Here is a 19,590-nt window from a genome sequence, read left to right as displayed (position 1 = left end):
TGTCAATATTTAAGAGGGTTTGCTCAATCCTCAAGAGGTTTAAATCCTCCTTTGATAGTACCCTAGGACATGAGAGAAAGATAGAGAAAGAGTGAAAGAAAGAGGGGGTGGGATTTTTGATCAATGTTTTTCCGACAATAAAAATGGCCTTGTTTCCCCTAAACTCGTCCCGCCACCCGTTTATCCACCATCCTTCCATCCATGGCTTCTTAGATTTGTTGCTTTGTTTAAAAAATATATTTTTAATATAGATATTTTTAGAAATGTAGAAATGGATTTTTACTTGTTGTGACCCATAAAAATGGATCTGTGAACCCACAAATGGGTCCCGACCCTCTGTGTGTGTGTGTGTGTGTGTGTGTGTGTGTGTGTCTGTGTCTGTGTCTGTGTGTGTCTGTGTGTCTGTGTGTCTGTGTGTCTGTGTGTCTGTGTGTGTGTGTGTGTGTGTGTGTGCGTGCCTACCTCTATGATCTTGCGGGCCTCGCGGTAGCGGGCTGTATGCATGAAGGCAAAGAAGAGGTCATACAGCATGGTCATCTCTCCTCGCTCCTGAGTCACAAAGTCCATGGCTACTCGGAGAGAGGGAGGGAGAGAGAGAGAGAGAGAGAGGTCTTAAGAATAAACAGCTAATAATACATGGATGAGTAGACAGACACACACACACACCACATTCTATTATTTTCCCATTGATTGTCATAGTCTGCAAAATTTGCGAGACCTCAAAGCAGGCTTAGCGCTGCTTAGCCCCACACACAAAAATGTGTGCGCGCGCCCACACATTTGTGTGCGCGCACGCACGCACGCACACACGCACACACGCACACACACACACACACACACACACACACACACAAGTCTAAGCCCTCCAGGAAACTTGCTAAAGCACTCTGCTCAGCAGTTTGACTGTACAATGCTATCTCAGTCAAACAGCCTCAAAACAGGTGAGAAGCTGTGAGACACATGCGCGCGCATGCGTGCAGTCGTGCACACACAAGGTCAAAGCAAACATCCAATACAAATAGAATCGCCTTCACTCTTCTTATTGTTATTCCAAGCTTGTGTTTTTAGCCCTGAAGGCTTCATATATGGTTAGCAATGGCTGGCAGGTAACCTCCATCACATCATTAAGACCAGCTTTTGTCTGTCTGTCTGTCTGTCTGTCTGTCTGTCTGTCTCTGTGTGCGTGCGGAGCAGAATAGTGACTGTCCCAGTGTGTCCCACCATTGAGGCGTATGTCTTTGCAGGTGTGCAAGCCCATTCCATGCCATTATAAGACAAATAAAACATGACCTTCTAATACTGTAGGTCACATACTGATGTAGCTGCAGGTAATACAATTGATGTGTGTTACATTTAGGTGAGCCAACCACAAGGCCACTGAGCTGGTCCAGCGGGTGTACTTGTACATGAAGGCTGTCTCACGCTAAAGAGAGTCTTGACCTATGGGCCACTTGGCTCGTCAAGACTACATATCTACAGGTTAAAAAAAAGGTTACCGGTAACAGATCTCTACTTCCCTCAACATGTTCCGTTAAAGTGTCCAGTAAGCCCACGGTTCTCAATGTGGGGACGCATAGCCAGGGGGTCCGTAAAATAATCCAGATTATTTTCTCTTTTTTTAAATGCTGTATCATTACAATTATGTGTATCTAATTGAAATGCATGCTGTCAGGTTTTGCACACAAGCAATTTGAATAAAATTACTATATTGGCACATCATTCATAATAGTAGTGGTTTCCATTTATGACTATGAAATGGGTCTGAATGATTGAAAAGCTTCTCCCATCCAAGGGGTACCTGGGCCAAAAACATCTGAGAACCCATGCAGTAGGTGACAATGGATTGATCGTACGTAATCATCAGATACACATTTAAAATGGAACCAAAAGGAAATGTTTATTTGGTTACATTTGTACATTCTCCGAGTTACAAATGGATAAAATAACAATGAGGATTTTACTGTGTGGGTAGGACTAAAACTGAGAAATGTAATGGTAGTTTATAGTCTGCATTTTACAAGGAAACCCACAGGCATGGTGTATGGACGAGCATGTGAAGCGTGGGTGAATGGCGTGCACATCAACAACAGATGCTCGAGTACTATTCAAAACTTATGGTGCACGGCACCACCACTCTCTCATTGCATAAGAGGGCTTAATTAAATAGAATAATTCATTTCAGTGCATGAGCCAATAGTTTACCAGCTTGGACTGCTTCATAAATACTAATGTCCTGTTTTACGTGGCTGACACTGCGGCAGAGAGCAGAGGGGGACAGTGAGAGGAAGATGAGAGACATGGAGGAAGGCAGGGGAGGAGGAGAGGAGGGGATGGAGAGGTGCTCGACCTCCCACACACTCTAGATCCACTCGCCCTCTGAGGCACGTCAAACTTAACCCTTTCCACCGCTGGGGCCCACCGTCGTGATAGGAGCCGCTCAAAACAGCGATCGTCTGTCGTGCTTCAGCGCGAGACCTCCTGGCCTCTAACCTCTCACACTCCCTGCCTCTCTTATGCGCTCTTCACAGCAAACATTTTCAGTGTTGATTTATGCATTTGTAACTCTAAAGTGTACAATTGTAACCTAATAGACGTTTGCGCATGGCCTCTAGGGGCCGCTAATGAGGCGCGCTTCTTTATTGTAATAGTAGGAAATTTGAGAACGAGACGAGTGTAGAGGAGACAAGAAAGCTGAGGTGGGTAAAATGTACCGGTATTACAAAACCGGCTGAGTAGATTTGAGACAAACAAACCTTTCTGCAGCAGATCAGTGTCTCCTTTTTCCACCAAGGCCACGACGATGTCATGGATACGAGGCATCTGCTTGAAGCGCTTCTGGCAGTCCATGGCTGCTTCTAGAGCGCCCGGTGTGTCGTTGCTGCACACACACACACAAAAAGAGAGAGGGGGAGTGAGTTGGGTGTCAGATATGTCCAATTAATGATCACTGTATGGGGATAGCGAGGGCAGTGAATAGACGGCACGTCACAGATGGTTGACCTTGAGATTTCCTATCTAAGCACTCTGACCTCACAACAATACTGGTTCTTCACATCACGACAGCACTACTGTGGCAGATCAGACCTCTAACCTCAATATCACACACACACACACACACACACACACACACACACACACACACACACACACACACACACACACACACACACACACACACACACACACACACACACACACACACACACACACACACACACACACACACACACACACACACACACACACTAATAGGATGGCTTTTATAGTTGGAGAAAGATAATAGACAAAATGTCTCGTCTGATCTCTACCCTCTGTCGTCTCTCCCTCTTGACCTCCACTCTTCCTCTATCCTCCTCTACTTCATTATTTTCCCGTTTCAAAAGCTTGGTCCCCTTTGCTCTCCTCTGCAATCCTCTCCTCATGTTTTGCCTCTGCTCATCATATCCCCTTGCTCTAGTCTCTTTGGCCTTTTAACTCTTCGCCCTCTTTTCCGTGTGTGACGTGATGTCCCCCCCAATTCCCTGCAATGACCTCAGCCCCCCCACTAAGCTATACTAAGCAGGAATATGGCAACAAAATTAGAGCCCCACCTCCATTCCCATCTCATGTCATCCATTCCTTTCTCTCATTCTCTCTCCCTACCTCTCCATGCCCCGTGGATGAACAAACAACGAGCGGGCGGTGGAGGATGAGTCGATGAGAGCAATAAAGACATGGAGTGTGTGTGAGAGAAAAACATTAGGGGTGGGAGAGAGAGAAAAAAGTTGGGATGGAGAGAGACCACTTGAATCCCCGCTCTATCAATCTGCTGATTGGGTAATTACCATGTCAATCACACAGAGGTGAAAGCAGACTGGGCACTGGTAGTAGGGAAGCAGACCAACAAAGAGATGGAGAGAGAGCGAAATAGAATGAGAGTCACTCAGATATAATATCGTAAGTGTTTTCTCTCCTCATCAAATAAGACTGCTGGACGAGAGCAATACGCCTGCTGCCCTTGTCCCATAAACACCAACACTTCCAAGGGGAGTGGGAGGGTGACCTTGGCTTGGCCGGAACGCAGGAGGAGGGGAGAAGTACCGAGGGAGGGAGGAGGGAAAGAGAGATGGACGGATGAAGTGATTGGGGGTGGAAGGTAAAGGGCCTCCCGCTAATTGAAATGAAGAGGGACAACATTATTCAGCGGCGGCAGTGGAGAGGCTGTTCAACTGCACAACACTCTGATTGAATGACAAGAGATCAGAGAGAGAGAGAGAAACGATAGAGGAAGAGAGAATTAGAGAGAGAAACGATAGAGGAATAGAGAATTAGAGGGAGAAACGATAGAGGAAGAGAGAATTAGAGAGAGAGAAACGATAGAGGAAGAGAGAATTAGAGAGAGAAACGATAGAGGAAGAGAGAATTAGAGAGAGAGAAACGATAGAGGAAGAGAGAATTAGAGAGAGAAACGATAGAGAGAGAAACGATAGAGGAAGAGAGAATTAGAGAGAGAAACGATAGAGGAAGAGAGAATTAGAGAGAGAGAAACGATAGAGGAAGAGAGAATTAGAGAGAGAAACGATAGAGGAAGAGAGAATTAGAGAGAGAGAAACGATAGAGGAAGAGAGAATTAGAGAGAGAAACGATAGAGGAAGAGAGAATTAGAGAGAGAGAGAAACGATAGAGGAAGAGAGAATTAGAGAGAGAGAAACGATAGAGGAAGAGAGAATTAGAGAGAGAGAAACGATAGAGGAAGAGAGAATTAGAGAGAGAGAAACGATAGAGGAAGAGAGAATTAGAGAGAGAGAAACGATAGAGGAAGAGAGAATTAGAGAGAGAGAAACGATAGAGGAAGAGAGAATTAGAGAGAGAGAAACGATAGAGGAAGAGAGAATTAGAGAGAGAGAAACGATAGAGGAAGAGAGAATTAGAGAGAGAAACGATAGAGGAAGAGAGAATTAGAGAGAGAGAAACGATAGAGGAAGAGAGAATTAGAGAGAGAGAAACGATAGAGGAAGAGAGAATTAGAGAGAGAGAAACGATAGAGGAAGAGAGAATTAGAGAGAGAGAAACGATAGAGGAAGAGAGAATTAGAGAGAGAGAAACGATAGAGGAAGAGAGAATTAGAGAGAGAGAAACGATAGAGGAAGAGAGAAACGATAGAGGAAGAGAGAATTAGAGAGAGAGAAACAATAGAGGAAGAGAGAATCAGAGAGAAATGGCTATGCATTTGGTTCCAAAAAATGTAATGTGGACGAGATGAGCATGTGATTTCAGAATTTTATTTTGGCTAAATTGCACAAAGGCCTCAACTGTTATGTGAAACACGCGCGCGCGCACACGCACACACACACGCCTGGCAGTGCTAGACGAGTGCTTATGTTCCGTCCATCTCTCCTCCTCTGTCCGTGCACTTCTTCTACACCTCCTTGCAATCCCTCCTTTCTAATGAGGCGTCTTTTTAAGAACTCCCGTCACTTCTGGCAAAAAAGAAGGTTCTAGCGGTGCAATTATCCCCCCCCCTTCACACACACACACACACACACACACACACACACACACACACACACACACACACACACACACACACACACACACACACACACACACACACACACACACACACACACACACACACACACACACACACACACACACACACACACACACACACACACACACACTACCCCAAAAAAGCAAGACGACGATGTTGAAGGATGGATAATTTCCCCTAGGTACAATTTAACTGTCACTTTGCGTTGCCATTTACTGCAGCATGCGTGCCTGTTAATGTCCCCAACTTTGCATGTCAGCCACTTTCCAGCCAATTAAGCCCTGAAAAAAGAAAGCTATAACGAGCGCCTTTGCATGGCATGAAAAAAGACGATGAAAGAGAATTAAAAAAAAACGTGAAGGATTAGACAAGGAAGCTCATTTCGCCTCTCTCCCAATCTTTTGTTCCAAATACGTTGGCAGACCTGTTATCAAGCCACTGTCCTCGCGCGCCGGGTGGGAGACTGTGTCTAAACGCAAGTGCCTGTGTGATCATGACACCACTAGCCTGCTGTTTCAGGTTGAAAGAATGGCAGCGTCAAATCAACGTGTGTACATGAACACACATCTATGTAGATGCGTACAAAGCCCCCTGCTGAGGATGTTTACACAACAAGTGCACAACTGGATTTGTGCTGGATCTCTCACTCAACTCCTCACTCATTTATCCGTGCAACTACCAGTGTTCTCGCCCACTTACTCCTCTTGCCTGCTTCATGTCGTACACCAAAAATAGCAAATCTAGAAGCTCACAATGCGTCGCACCACGATGTGTTAGATCGTTGAGCTGCCATTTCTTTTGCAGGTCTGCTATTTCGTTAAGTATAAATCAAGATAACCCCTCTCCCATAATTCCCTCTTCTCTTGCATTCTGTGACCCCTGACTTTCCCCTCTTCTCTCAACTCTCCATCCTTCTGCATACCCTTTCACTTGATCTCCTTTGTAAGCGGTCAAACAAACTGATTCTTTTGTTCGAGTCTCCTCCCTCTCGTCTTGGGCCCTGATTAATCTCATTGCAAGAATGGGATGAAAGTGTGAGTGAATGGAGTATTCTCATCTGTCTGGGACACTTGTATTGTTGAGACGTATTGTACATCTGCTCCACAACGCTCTCATCATCATCTGCCAGCTTTCCCCTTTGTCAGAGTCATTAGTGTCTGGTGTCGCTAATCACTCCTAACGGAGATAACGGCGCGGCGAACTGGCTAGCTGCGAGGCTAGCATAGCGATGTTAGCCGCACTATGCTGAACGGAAGGGTTCGGAGAATAATCGGGGAGTCAGGCAGCGAGCATGACGGGCTGTCAGGAGCTAATCTGCCAGAGGAGTGTTCATTAAGTCATTAGTGCTGACATGGCGATGAGACAGCCACCACCGGGAGTGACACGCGCCTTTGTCCTCTTCCCTTCCTTCTCTTCCATCCAGCCTTTCCGATCCTCCTTCCCCACTACCCAACCGTCCGTCAGCCAAGCTGTGTTGGAGGACGGACTGAATGAACGGGTGGTGAAAGAGAACATACATAGGAAAGGTGAGGCGATTAAACCTTGCTCTGGGACAGTGGTCTTGGCCCAACTTATTTGAAGACACAATTTAAAAATATTAATATCAGCTATTAGTATTATTTATTAGTTTCCACAATAATTTAGCGATAATAATTTAGCCCCATTATATGCCTTGTTGTACAACTGTGTCATCAGAAAAGAGTACCTACCATCTAATTTTGATTATTTTGACATGCCCAAAATAGGGATGCCGGGTTTAAAGTAGCCATCAACAGGCGTGCTCAATCTAATTGGTGATGACTGATGATGTGCCAAATTGTGCATAGCAGGTTGCAGGCCAGGTTGATGCAATATATGTATTACAATTATTAACTATGTAATACATTAATTATGTAATACATTAACACGTTGATTGCGTTATACAGTAAATCAATCTTTAACTCCCATTCCCTGTCGATGTTTTTCTTTGAAGAGTCGCAACCGTACCTCCATTTCATGAAAATCTGCCTGAAAATGGTCCCATTGGTTGTGTTTCACCACCGCAGCGATCCGAAACAACAACAAAGAGCAAGAGCAAGATGGATGCGCCCATCACGCATCATAGGCAGAAGCCTTAGCAAGCCAGTGTGACCGATTATTTTCTCATCACCTATCCCACTCTGCCCAAGGAAAACCCTGTAAGTGTTGAAAGTTATAAAAAACGGTAAATTAACGGTTCAACTGCTTGTGACGGAACGTTCTGGTTAATGCTTCTGGCGTAATGTTCCGTCTGATAAGCTTTATTATTGATATCAAACCGGATCGCTGATTTCTATTTTTTTATTATTTTTTTGGCTTGGCCTTTCCTTCTTTGGCGTTCCTAGACCGGGTTGCGCAACCGCGCTGCCGTCCACCTCCCTTTATACAGGCCGACTAAAAAGCTGAATAACTCCTAATCTACGAAGCTCTCCATGGTTTGGATAAAATGCGCGATGTTCGGAGGTCTTTGCTGATTATCCGGTGGTTTAGATGGAAACATTGGCGCTTTCTAGAGCAAGGATGGCTTCATTTTAGCTCGCTAGCATTGACGCTAATTATTTAGCATTAAGATGGACGCTCCAAACAGGATGTCAGTGGAGTGTGTGCAGCATTGAAATAGCCTCGGCAGTCTGCGGTTGGCTCTGCGTCCAGCAGGAGGCAGTATATGGGTTAAACAATGAAAACAAAAGTCGTGAATGTCGTGATCCGCAGGGAAGTTCTTTATCAATTAAAAGGTCGGGAATGTCAGGTTCCGCAGGTAATGTGTTAACTCTGATCATGACATTATTGAGACTATAATCTTGTTTACAACAAAATATACAGCAAAATATTACTTTTTGCACAAATTGTACAGCAGTCTATACCAAGGTCCACTGAAGCTGTGGTGGTGGCCCAACACCTCACTGAGACGGATTACGTTGCTTTTTCCCTTAATTTGACACCAGTCGGTAATGTGTGTGTGTACGCGTGTGCGTGTGGTTGCTGTTGATAACCCAGGAGTAAATTAGCCTGCTAATCTCACCAAGGCAGCGATTAGCGAGTGAACCTGCTAGCTCTGTTTGTGCCAGAGACCTGACTGCTGCAAAACAAACAGCAGCAGGGGTGCTCTGGTGTGTGTGTACAAGCAAGCTTCACGTGCAAAGGTGTGGACTTGGCTTCTCTCTCCCAAAACATGTACAAGGGAGGGGGAAGTGTGTGTGTGTGTGTGTGTGTGTGTGTGTGTGTGTGTGTGTGTGTGTGTGTGTGTGTGTGTGTGTGTGTGTGTGTGTGTGTGTGTGTGTGTGTGTGTGTGTGTGCGTGAGTGAGTCATGTGTGTTTGTAGGGGCTGTAACGACAACGACACACCACATGGCTGTGGCAAATCCAGCAATTAGTGCTCTGTGCATAATTAACATGCTAATGAGTTGATTTACGTAAAAGCTGTACTGACAAATAGAACGAACAAACACACACACACACAGCTGAACAGACGGGGAGGGGCGGGGCCGTTCCAGTGATCTAGGGGCCGATGCTCGGGAGTTCATTTGCATATTGGCGTTTTTGCAAGGCAGCATCGATGGCCATTTCTGACCGTGCGAGTGCAAACACACACGATGCATGGTATACTTGTATGGGCAGAAGGGAAGGGAGGGGGGGGGGGGGGGGGGAGTGCAGCTGGCAGATCTTCCAACAAATAAACAAAGGCTGGCTGGAACGCAACCATCTGATGCGAACACACACACACACACTCGCGCGCACACACACACACACACACACACACACACACACACACGCACCAGAACACAAGGGGAAATGTCCACATCCGCTCTCTGTCTGAATTACTGACCCAGAATCTAACCCCAGCAATGATCATGGGCGAGATGAGTGAATCAAGCACACACACACACACACACACACGCACACACACATGTTTTGGTTTGGGGAACTTTTAACAACTTCATAGAGCACAACACAATGGATAGCGAAGAGTGTGTATGTGATTTAACGCCTTTATGTTACGTTTAACGCATGCGATTAATTAAAAATGGATCACACATTTCAGAGTGCAATTAATTGCCTCGGTCTCTTTCAGGCTCTCTAAGCACCTGCTGATCCTTTTGGGCTTTCTGACTTCCCATAGTTTTGTAAACAAATGGCATAAAGGAAGGCAGGGGAAATGCTGTCTGGATGGGGGGGGGGGTATTGAGGGATTGTTTAATGAACACATTCAAAATTAAATCCTTCCCGGGAGCTCTTCGGACAAAACAGACATTACCTGCAATCTTTGTGATAGCGACTTTAAATAACACTTATTTTGTTTAACTCCATAGAGTGTATATTCCCCCATGTAACTTTAACAAGAAATTAATATGAGGCCAACTCGCGATCAATCGCAGAAATGCGGAAAGTCGGTTGTTTGACGATTCTAGCACATATGCGCGTATGGGTGGTGTTATAGGTGTGCGACGTGTGTGTGTGAAATGTGGCCGTACTTCTCTAAGTAAGCGGTGACGAGTGGCGAGCAGAGGTTGCTGGTGGGCTTGGTCAGTCCCAGCGTGAACACCGTATCTTGGAGACGTCGGATGCCTTCGATATCACCCTTGGCCCCCAGAGTGTTGAACACGTGAAAGAGTGTGTTGATGTTTTGTTCCTTCAACATCACCTTGTTCTCTTTCATCTCCTTCAGCATGTCCACTGCCTCTGTGATGGAGAAAGAAGAGGGGGGGGGGGGGGGGGTGGAGAGAGAGACAAGTTTAAAACACAGAGAGACAAAGACGATGGGAACTGTAACTGCAACGTTGACGACGAGATCTTTGTCTGGGGACTAAAGTGATAGTGACAAGGAGGGAAGGAAGCGATAGAGAGAGAGAGAGAGACAGGAAAAAACAAAGTGAAAAGAGAGGGAAGGGAAACAGAAAAATCCCATTCAGGAGAGTGAAAGAACGAGGGACAGAAAGAGTGGACGAGAGAGACAAAGAAATGGGAGAGACAGAGAGAGGCATGCAGGTCCGCCTGGGAGAGAACAGGGTGTGTGAATATGATAAAAGACCCCTTTAGCTAATTCCATGTGGGGAAAACAAACCCATATTAAAACAGCATTTTGTGCACAGCGGGGATGCAAATCCAGCCCCGTATAATGCCAACTTGCCACTAATTGCTACTTGCAGCTTTCTAAACGAGACTACAATTACCGGACCCCTACAATGGAGGCTGGCTTTTTGCTGTGGCCGTGCTGAAAGAGCTCAGGGGGATTAAATTATAGGTGTGCGGTGAGGAGCGCCCACCGTAGCCCCTGTGAGACCCCGGCAAGCGGGCTGGGGGTGGATTGGTTCGGTCGAGCCTGGCCGGTAATGGAGGGTTTTTTGCTGGGCTCTCTTGCCCATCTGGCCAGTGGTAGGTGTGTGTGTGTGTGTGTGTGTGTGTGTGTGTGTGTGTGTGTGTGTGTGTGTGTGTGTGTGTGTGTGTGTGTGTGTGTGTGTGTGTGTGTGTGTGTGTGTGTGTGTACACGTGTGAATGAATGCAGCTGCCGCGTATCAAGACCAGGTTATTAAGATGTGTTTACTCTCCATTTCGATGGCAGCTAATGGGCTGACAGCGATATCGCCGCTCTCCACCACAGATACTAATCAACAACAGAAAGGCTGAAGAGAGATGCAGAGAACACAGACGGATAGCCAATGGCGGACAGTAATCTTTTTAAAAAAAAAACAATTCCGAGCTGCGCTACTATATCTGTCGGCGGGGGCATTCAGAACGTGTATATACATTGTTGTTAGTGTGAATGAAAACATACCGGTAGGTGCCCAAGCGGAAGAGAAGGGCTGAGGGCAGACCAAATGGGCCAACATCCTGTTATCCACATTCTATTGGGTGCTGCCCCCAGAGGCAGATTCAAATAGAAACATTCTATTGGGTGCTGCCCCCAGAGGCAGATTCAAATAGAAACATTCTATTGGGTGCTGCCCCCAGAGGCAGATTCAAATAGAAACATTCTATTGGGTGGCGCCCCCAGAGGCAGATTCAAATAGAAACATTCTATTGGGTGGAGCCCCCAGAGGCAGATTCAAATAGAAACATTCTATTGGGTGGCGCCCCCAGAGGCAGATTCAAATAGAAACATTCTATTGGGTGGAGCCCCCAGAGGCAGATTCAAATAGAAACATTCTATTGGGTGCTGCCCCCAGAGGCAGATTCAAATAGAAACATTCTATTGGGTGGAGCCCCCAGAGGCAGATTCAAATAGAAACATTCTATTGGGTGGAGCCCCCAGAGGCAGATTCAAATAGAAACATTCTATTGGGTGGAGCCCCCAGAGGCAGATTCAAATAGAAACATTCTATTGGGTGCTGCCCCCAGAGGCAGATTCAAATAGAAACATTCTATTGGGTGCTGCCCCCAGAGGCAGATTCAAATAGAAACATTCTATTGGGTGGAGCCCCCAGAGGCAGATTCAAATAGAAACAAACAGCCGAGCCCGCTGTTTTTCCTTCTTTTTCCTTCCCAGATTGGGTGGACAGTAACAAAGCTACAGTATTTGCGTTGTGTACTAACTATTTGTGTTGTGTACCCATTTTGAGTATCTGTACTATACTTGAGTAGTTGTACTCCACTACATTTATTTACTGTATATGAAGGGGAAAGGTGTATTATTAATTATTTTAGGAGTTCCTTTCAGGAGCAAGAACCTAAACTAGATAGACACAATTCCAGTAGTCATTTCAAGGACAATTTGTCAGCAAAGTCTGATGAGTAATGTGAATAAATGCATACATGGAGGAAAGTAACTAAGTCGCAGATTGATGGAATATGCAAAATAGCCATCGTAAGAAGAAGCTGAACTAATTACTGTGGAGGATTAAGGTCAGAGTGAAAAAATACATAACTAGAAAAAGTGCCCTTCTGGGCACAGGTCTCCACCAGGAGGATAGGAGTGTGTGTGATGTTTGGAAAAATGTTTAGGAGTAATATAAACATGTTTATTTGGGTTTTCTGTGTGTGTGTGTGTGTGTGTGTGTGTGTGTCGCGACTTGGCCTGTTGTAGCGCCACCATGAGGCTGATTTGAAAACTGTCAAGTGGCATTTCTTCCTCAGCCTAGTAGTGGGAATAGGCATACACAGTTTCACCGCAATCGGACGCTCAGGATGGATGGATAATTATGAGAAATCAAACAAATCACATGATCACATGACTATGGAGAGCATGTGTACCGATTTGCGTGAAATTTGGATAAAATCTGAAGGAGTAATATTAGAAAATGTGTTTTACATATGTCGGCCTCCTGGTGGCGCTATAAAGAGCAGATGTGAAAAATTCCAGGCAAAGGTTTTTCCTTGGCCTCTAGGGAGTGTGCATACATGGTTTTACACAGATCGGTGCAGTTATAGGTAAAAACACAAATCGGCCAGTTATAGCGCCACCATGAGGCTGAGTTGAAAATATTCAAGTGGCATTTCTTCCTCTGCCTAGTGGGAATGTGGGTGCAAAATGTCACGGAAATCACACGATGTGTTCATGATTTGCAGCATTTTGTTTGAAACGGAGCACTCCTGCGAACTTTGGAAGCCAATCGTAGCCAATCAGGATGGAGTCTGAAAAATCTGAAAGACCCGTTTCGTTGAATGGCTCTAGAGAGACTGTGTACCAATTTGCGTAATGTTTGGACAAAATCTGTAGGTGTACTGTCAAAACATTTGTTTTACACAAAGCGGCCTCCTGGTGGCGCTATAACAGGCCAATGTCAAAACTTTGGAGCATGTGTGTGCAGAGTATGGCTGCGATCAAGCCAACGGTGCCAGAGATTAGCTGTTCACAGACGGACGGACGGACGGACGGACACACGGACGGACGGACGGACACACGGACGGACGGAGTGCAAAACATACTCTCTCCCCATGCCTTCGGCCTGGTGGAGACAAAAAGCTGGCATTGGGTACATGGCCTGAAAGTAGCCTTGATGGACTGGCGTTATGAGTAAAAATGCAAGGGATCTCTCGCTGACTAGGATTCTCCAACTACATCTCGCTCTCTTTATCCACCCAACCGCACCTCCCTCCAGTGTCAGACTGGGACCAATTGCATTGGCTTGGCTTGGAGTTTATATGGGCAAATGGAGCTACCCCCCCCCCTCTCCGTTTAGCCAGTATGCATGTCCATCAGCTCATCCGACTATCACACAAGCACATACGCAAATTACGCATGTGAACACGCACGCAGGCACATGCGGATGGGCGAGCAGGCCACATAAACAAACATCACGCAGCCCATTGGTTCATCTAATGTTCCACAGATTGACTGCAAGCCAAGCTAGCCCCCACTACCACCACCAGACAAGTTTTGTTTACCAAAGAGTATGGTCAGATAACAGAGCCCCCTGAGAGCAGGTCACAGAGGAAGATAAGACAGAAAGAAAGATCATTTGAAGTAGAAGCATGTAAAATGATGTGAATGTCAACCCTCAATTTAAACTTAAGTGGGCAACCTGCTCAGCTGCAAAAACCTGACCCATCGGCGCAATGAAATAAAATGTCAGGAGAGGAAACTAATGTAGAAAAGGATAAAGTTGCCTGGAGACTGGGCGGGGAGGTTGAAAGTAGGAGACTGAGAGGTGTGAGAAGGAAAAAAACAAAGCAAGAAAAAAAAAGCCATTAGAGGGAGAAATAAAGAAAGAGAGAGCGCGAGGGATGCCAAGAAGCATGGTCTTCAAGCAGGCCTGGAGTAGCGATGGTGGTGGAAGCCGAGGCGGACTAACGTCTGGGCGGGGGCAGGCTAACGTCAGGGCTAGCCATGTGTACTAATGCGGATGACAAGTCCCCCCCATATCCACACTCTAGCTAATGGCGAATGCGTCAGCGTCGCCTATACAAACACAACCCCCCACACACACACACACACACGCTCATATACTAACCGTCATCTCCGCCAAATGCCTTTTGCTTGAATTCACATGCAAATTGTGTGTGTGCGCGTGTGTGTATAATGTTCAAGCACTTTGGCGGACATGATCTGCCATTAGCATCGGGGCGGATTTCAGTAATTCCGGAAAAATACACACAGTCCTGTAATTTTCCCCTCTCTCATTTCTCACCGACACAAATGAGTGTATCGGGCGGGGGAGGTTTAGGGTGGACAACAAAGAGTGACAAGCTTCCAGAAGAGAGGGGAGAGAGATGGTGAGAGCAGAGGAAGGGTGAGGTGAGGAGAGGAGCGACAAGGGAAACATTTAGCCTGTCATTGTGTGCACAAAGCCAAGCGGCAGCATTGATAGTAATTTGGTCTTCAATGGGCTGAGGGAAACCCACCGTAGCATTCTTATAATTGCCTGCTAATGTGGATGGATGGAGAACGAGAGAGAGAGAGAGAGAAAGAGTTTGTGAGAGTGAGTGAGTGAGTGAGTGAGTCACACTTATGTGAGTAATGGTAAATTGTGAAATGGTCTATTCATAAAGCAACTTTGAGGCCTTTAAGTTGAAACTCATGGCCAGACCTACAGTCAAGAGTAAAAACAAGAAATAAACAGGTACATACTGTAATAAAATCTTCAGTGTTCAGTTAACTCTTAAGGTTTACAAATGCATAGTTAACAATGAGGATTTGACCGTCTAGTGGTCTTACTAGCCTAGTAACTACTAAACTAATCCAGGGTAACCAGTCAGATAGGCAGACCCATGGCGGTGTTCTCTTACCGTCCATTCTGCCATGCTTAGCCAGAATCTTGACCAAGGCAAGGTATTTACTCGCATCCAGCACCACCGAAGAATCCTTCCGACTCCTAAAAAGAAATATGGAGAGGAAAAGAATGGTCACTCAGAATCTTCCATAACCTGAAACTTTCCAGAACCCGCAAAGTACTGTGGCGATTTATTTTATTCATTATAACCAGAATCAGGGAGGTGTGTCATGAAAAAAAACTAGCCGATCTATAAGCTCACATAGCGTTGCATCGTGATTCATTGAGCTTGTAGATTACTTTGTCACTGCTGGTGTAACCTACTGACTCCCCCGCCAGTGAGGAGCCCCTTTGGGAGGACGTAGAGAATTGTCCTACTCCTCCCGCCCAACACTCCCCACTGACGCAGACAGCCCAAGGGTCACATTATCACCCTCCCCGCCCGGCTTCCTTACACAGCTTTTTTTTGCCAACATAGCGTAGCTGGACTGTGCATTAATGTCTCCCTTAATATTACTCATGTTAATCTTGAATGGCTTGCTGCCACCCGCAACACCACTGTGTGTGCGCACATCTGGGTGCTACAGTACAGGGCCTGCATGTGGTTGCAGAGGGGGGGATGAGGAGGTATCTGGGTGCTACAGTACATGGCCTGGATGTGGTTGCAGAGGGGGGGATGAGGAGGTATCTGGGTGCTACAGTACAGGGCCTGGATGTGGTTGCAGAGGGGGGGATGAGGAGGTAGCTGGGTGCTACAATACAGGGCCTGGATGTGGTTGCAGAGGGGAGGATGAGGAGGTATCTGGGTGCTACAGTACAGGGCCTGGATGTGGTTGCAGAGGGGGGGGATGAGGAGGTATCTGGGTGCTACAGTACAGGGCCTGGATGTGGTTGCAGAGGGGGAGATGAGGAGGTAGCTGGGTGCTACAGTACAGGGCCTGGATGTGGTTGCAGAGGGGGGATGAGGAGGTATCTGGGTGCTACAGTACAGGGCCTGGATGTGGTTGCAGAGTGGAGGATGAGGAGGTATCTGGGTGCTACAGTACAGGGCCTGGATGTGGTTGCAGAGGGGAGGATGAGGAGGTATCTGGGTGCTACAGTACAGGGCCTGGATGTGGTTGCAGAGGGGAGGATGAGGAGGTATCTGGGTGCTACAGTACAGGGCCTGGATGTGGTTGCAGAGGGGGGGGATGAGGAGGTATCTGGGTGCTACAGTACAGGGCCTGGATGTGGTTGCAGAGGAGAGGATGAGGAGGTATCTGGGTGCTACAGTACAGGGCCTGGATGTGGTTGCAGAGGGGCGGATGAGGAGGTATCTGGGTGCTACAGTACAGAGCCTGGATGTGGTTGCAGAGGGGGGGATGAGGAGGTATCTGGGTGCTACAGTACAGGGCCTGGATGTGGTTGCAGAGGGGGGGATGAGGAGGTATCTGGGTGCTACAGTACAGGGCCTGGATGTGGTTGCAGAGGGGGGGATGAGGAGGTATCTGGGTGCTACAGTACAGGGCCTGGATGTGGTTGCAGAGGGGGGGATGAGGAGGTATCTGGGTGCTACAGTACAGGGCCTGGATGTGGTTGCAGAGGGGAGGATGAGGAGGTATCTGGGTGCTACAGTACAGGGCCTGGATGTGGTTGCAGAGGGGGGGGATGAGGAGGTATCTGGGTGCTACAGTACAGGGCCTGGATGTGGTTGCAGAGGGGGGGATGAGGAGGTATCTGGGTGCTACAGTACAGGGCCTGGATGTGGTTGCAGAGGGGAGGATGAGGAGGTAGCTGGGTGCTACAGTACAGGGCCTGGATGTGGTTGCAGAGGGGAGGATGAGGAGGTATCTGGGTGCTACAGTACAGGGCCTGGATGTGGTTGCAGAGGGGAGGATGAGGAGGTAGCTGGGTGCTACAGTGCAGGGCCAGGATGTGGTTGCAGAGGGGAGGATGAGGAGGTATCTGGGTGCTACAGTACAGGGCCTGGATGTGGTTGCAGAGGGGAGGATGAGGAGGTATCTGGGTGCTACAGTACAGGGCCTGGATGTGGTTGCAGGGGGGGGGGGGGGGGGGGGGGGTGAGGAGGTATAGCTGGGTGCTACAGTCCATGGCCTGGATGTGGTTGCAGAGGGGGGGGTGAGGAGGTATAGCTGGGTGCTACAGTACAGGGCCTGGATGTGGTTGCAGAGGGGAGGATGAGGAGGTAGGGTGCTAGTAAACCTCTCTCATCCCCTATAGGATGAGCCAGCGAAGATGAGGTCGTGCCAGAACATGACTTTGACAGTCGTTTGTGACAGTAGACACACGCACTATTAGGATGTACTTTACTGAACTTTGACATATGCCTGTTAATAACTGTTGAGACTGCACTTGCACTAAGATTGTGTACATACAGTATATTAATCCAGATAATGTTGAAGGACTGCTGACAGACTGGATATAGTATATTATGTGTACTGTATACAGTACATATGTAAATATATCAATTCCCATTCATGTTGATAGACTATACACAAACATTCTTATATTAATTGTCGATAGTCTCTTCATACAGTAAATGTATTCATATACTCAGCGTTGACGGACTATTATATACACAGGCATATCATTGCATCATTCATGCTGAGGAAGGCCGTTGGACAAAACATCTGTGTGTGATCTGATAATATTTTCTTAAGTAATGGGTATGCGCATTCATGTAGGCGTGCGTGTGGTGGGGGGGTGCTCACATCTCTGTCTTCAGGTTGATGGCCTCTTCCACATTGTCGTGGCGACAGTAAGTGTTGATGAGGGTGGCGTAAGCGCCAGCGTCAAGCTGGTCCTCATATTCCTGTTTCAGCTCCATGGCACGTTCTAGTTGCTGATTGGATGAAAACAAAAGTACAGTAAGTCAGATTGACTGGACCCATCACAAAGATGTCAGGCGTTAGACAAAAATAAATCAGCTGGACCATGGACGACCAACGTTAATGCATGTGACGTAGGACCGCCACACGGTCGCGACGGTAGAAAACATTATTTTGTTTTGAGTGATAGTTGCAAGCTGACCAGAAAGATAGATTAGCTACACTAGTAGGCAGCGTGAGGGCTAAATGCCCTCCGTTTACTCTGTCAGTGCATGTATGCGTGTCGCGGAGAAGGGAGGCGGCGGCGCACGGGTGTGTGTGTGAGTGTGTGTGTGTGCGTGCGTGTCATGACGACCAGCGGGGGTAGTTATTAAGGCAAAGTAACGCAAAAGAATCAAACCACTTGGCAAATGGCAACACAACAACTACACAGATTTGTTCTGCGCGGGACGTTTGGGGAACATTGGTTACCGTAATGAGGAAAAACGGTAAAATGAACTGCTGTGGGCACCGGTCGGGGGACATGGGCACAACGGCCACTGTGGCCGTCTGGGCATATAATTTTTCGAGGGGCACACGGCCAAAGAGAGGGGCAACGACGGCCAGGGCCGCCGTGAAATTCCTGCCCTGGTGTCGACAGTAGAATGGTCGTTCAAAGAAAGAAAGCACTTACATCCTCAGAACAGAGTAACATTAAGAGTTGTTTGAAAACAGCTCCTCCAGGTTTGCCCTCCTCTTTCAGCTGAAACAGGTCCTTCTCCAGATTCAACAGCTTGCTCTCAACACCCTGAACAAAACACACGTACGGGTCATTCAAGAACAGAGGTCATGATGACTCATCGCCATGTTTGATTGTCACGGACATTTTTATCAAAATTCCATTTTTGCCACGGACATACAACATGAGTGCACAATAATATTACCAGGCAGAGACACACAAAGAGAGAGCCCTGACTGACCACAACAGGTAGGGTAACTCTGAGAGTGTACAAATGGTACATGGTAATAGTAAAAAAAATCTGTGTCATACATATTCTGAAGAAAACCCGCAGACTTGATATTCAGTAATTGAATATTATGATACAAATAAGAACATGGTAATTGTGTGTAAAATAAAGTCTAAAATGTGCCACAGACAAAGACAAGTCTTTGCCACGGACACATTTGTACAGACAAATTGATGACCCCTGTTCAAGAACCCACAATGTGTATACTGTACACATGTCTGATGAATTGAATATGAAGGACCCCACAGGCTTTCTTGGGTTTTAAATTAGCAGACATTGTATTGAACTGTGCTTTCTATGCTTTTTTTTCTGCAAACTGTAAATTAAGTATTCAATCAATCAAATACACAAAAAACACTACCAATACTCACGGTGACTCTGGGCAAGGAAAGAGCTGCTGTGTCACTAGGGTCCACCAGCAACAGCACATCCTGATGCAAAAACACATGAGGCTTATAAGAATATTTGATAGTATATCAGAACAGTATCGAAATGCTATATAATATCATTAGGACTGTCAGAGGTACTTCATGCTACTGTACGAGTAGTATTACGGT

The 19,590-nt window shown here is 46.7% G+C and overlaps 1 protein-coding gene across 3 annotated transcripts in view; it reads right to left on the bottom strand.

The window, feature by feature from the left end:
• Positions 1 to 19,590, bottom strand: part of lrpprc (leucine-rich pentatricopeptide repeat containing) — a 90,359-nt gene that overhangs the window by 40,065 nt on the left and 30,704 nt on the right. For 2 of the 3 annotated variants that reach the window (XM_079512762.1, XM_079512764.1), the window contains exons 19-25: positions 19,405 to 19,464; positions 18,700 to 18,813; positions 17,910 to 18,040; positions 15,215 to 15,300; positions 10,024 to 10,231; positions 2,754 to 2,878; positions 463 to 569 (exon numbers count right to left, since the gene is read on the bottom strand). In XM_079512762.1, the coding sequence (XP_079368888.1) occupies positions 463 to 569; positions 2,754 to 2,878; positions 10,024 to 10,231; positions 15,215 to 15,300; positions 17,910 to 18,040; positions 18,700 to 18,813; positions 19,405 to 19,464 (831 nt within the window). The remainder of the gene's footprint in view (positions 1 to 462; positions 570 to 2,753; positions 2,879 to 10,023; positions 10,232 to 15,214; positions 15,301 to 17,909; positions 18,041 to 18,699; positions 18,814 to 19,404; positions 19,465 to 19,590) is intronic. The other variant, XM_079512763.1, reaches the window with a different exon arrangement.

This window comes from Electrona antarctica, assembly GCF_951216825.1.
Source record: "Electrona antarctica genome assembly, chromosome: 10".
Classification (NCBI taxonomy): domain Eukaryota; kingdom Metazoa; phylum Chordata; class Actinopteri; order Myctophiformes; family Myctophidae; genus Electrona; species Electrona antarctica.
Note: the sequence above shows the minus strand (reverse complement) of the source record. Positions and strands in the feature narration are given on the sequence as shown.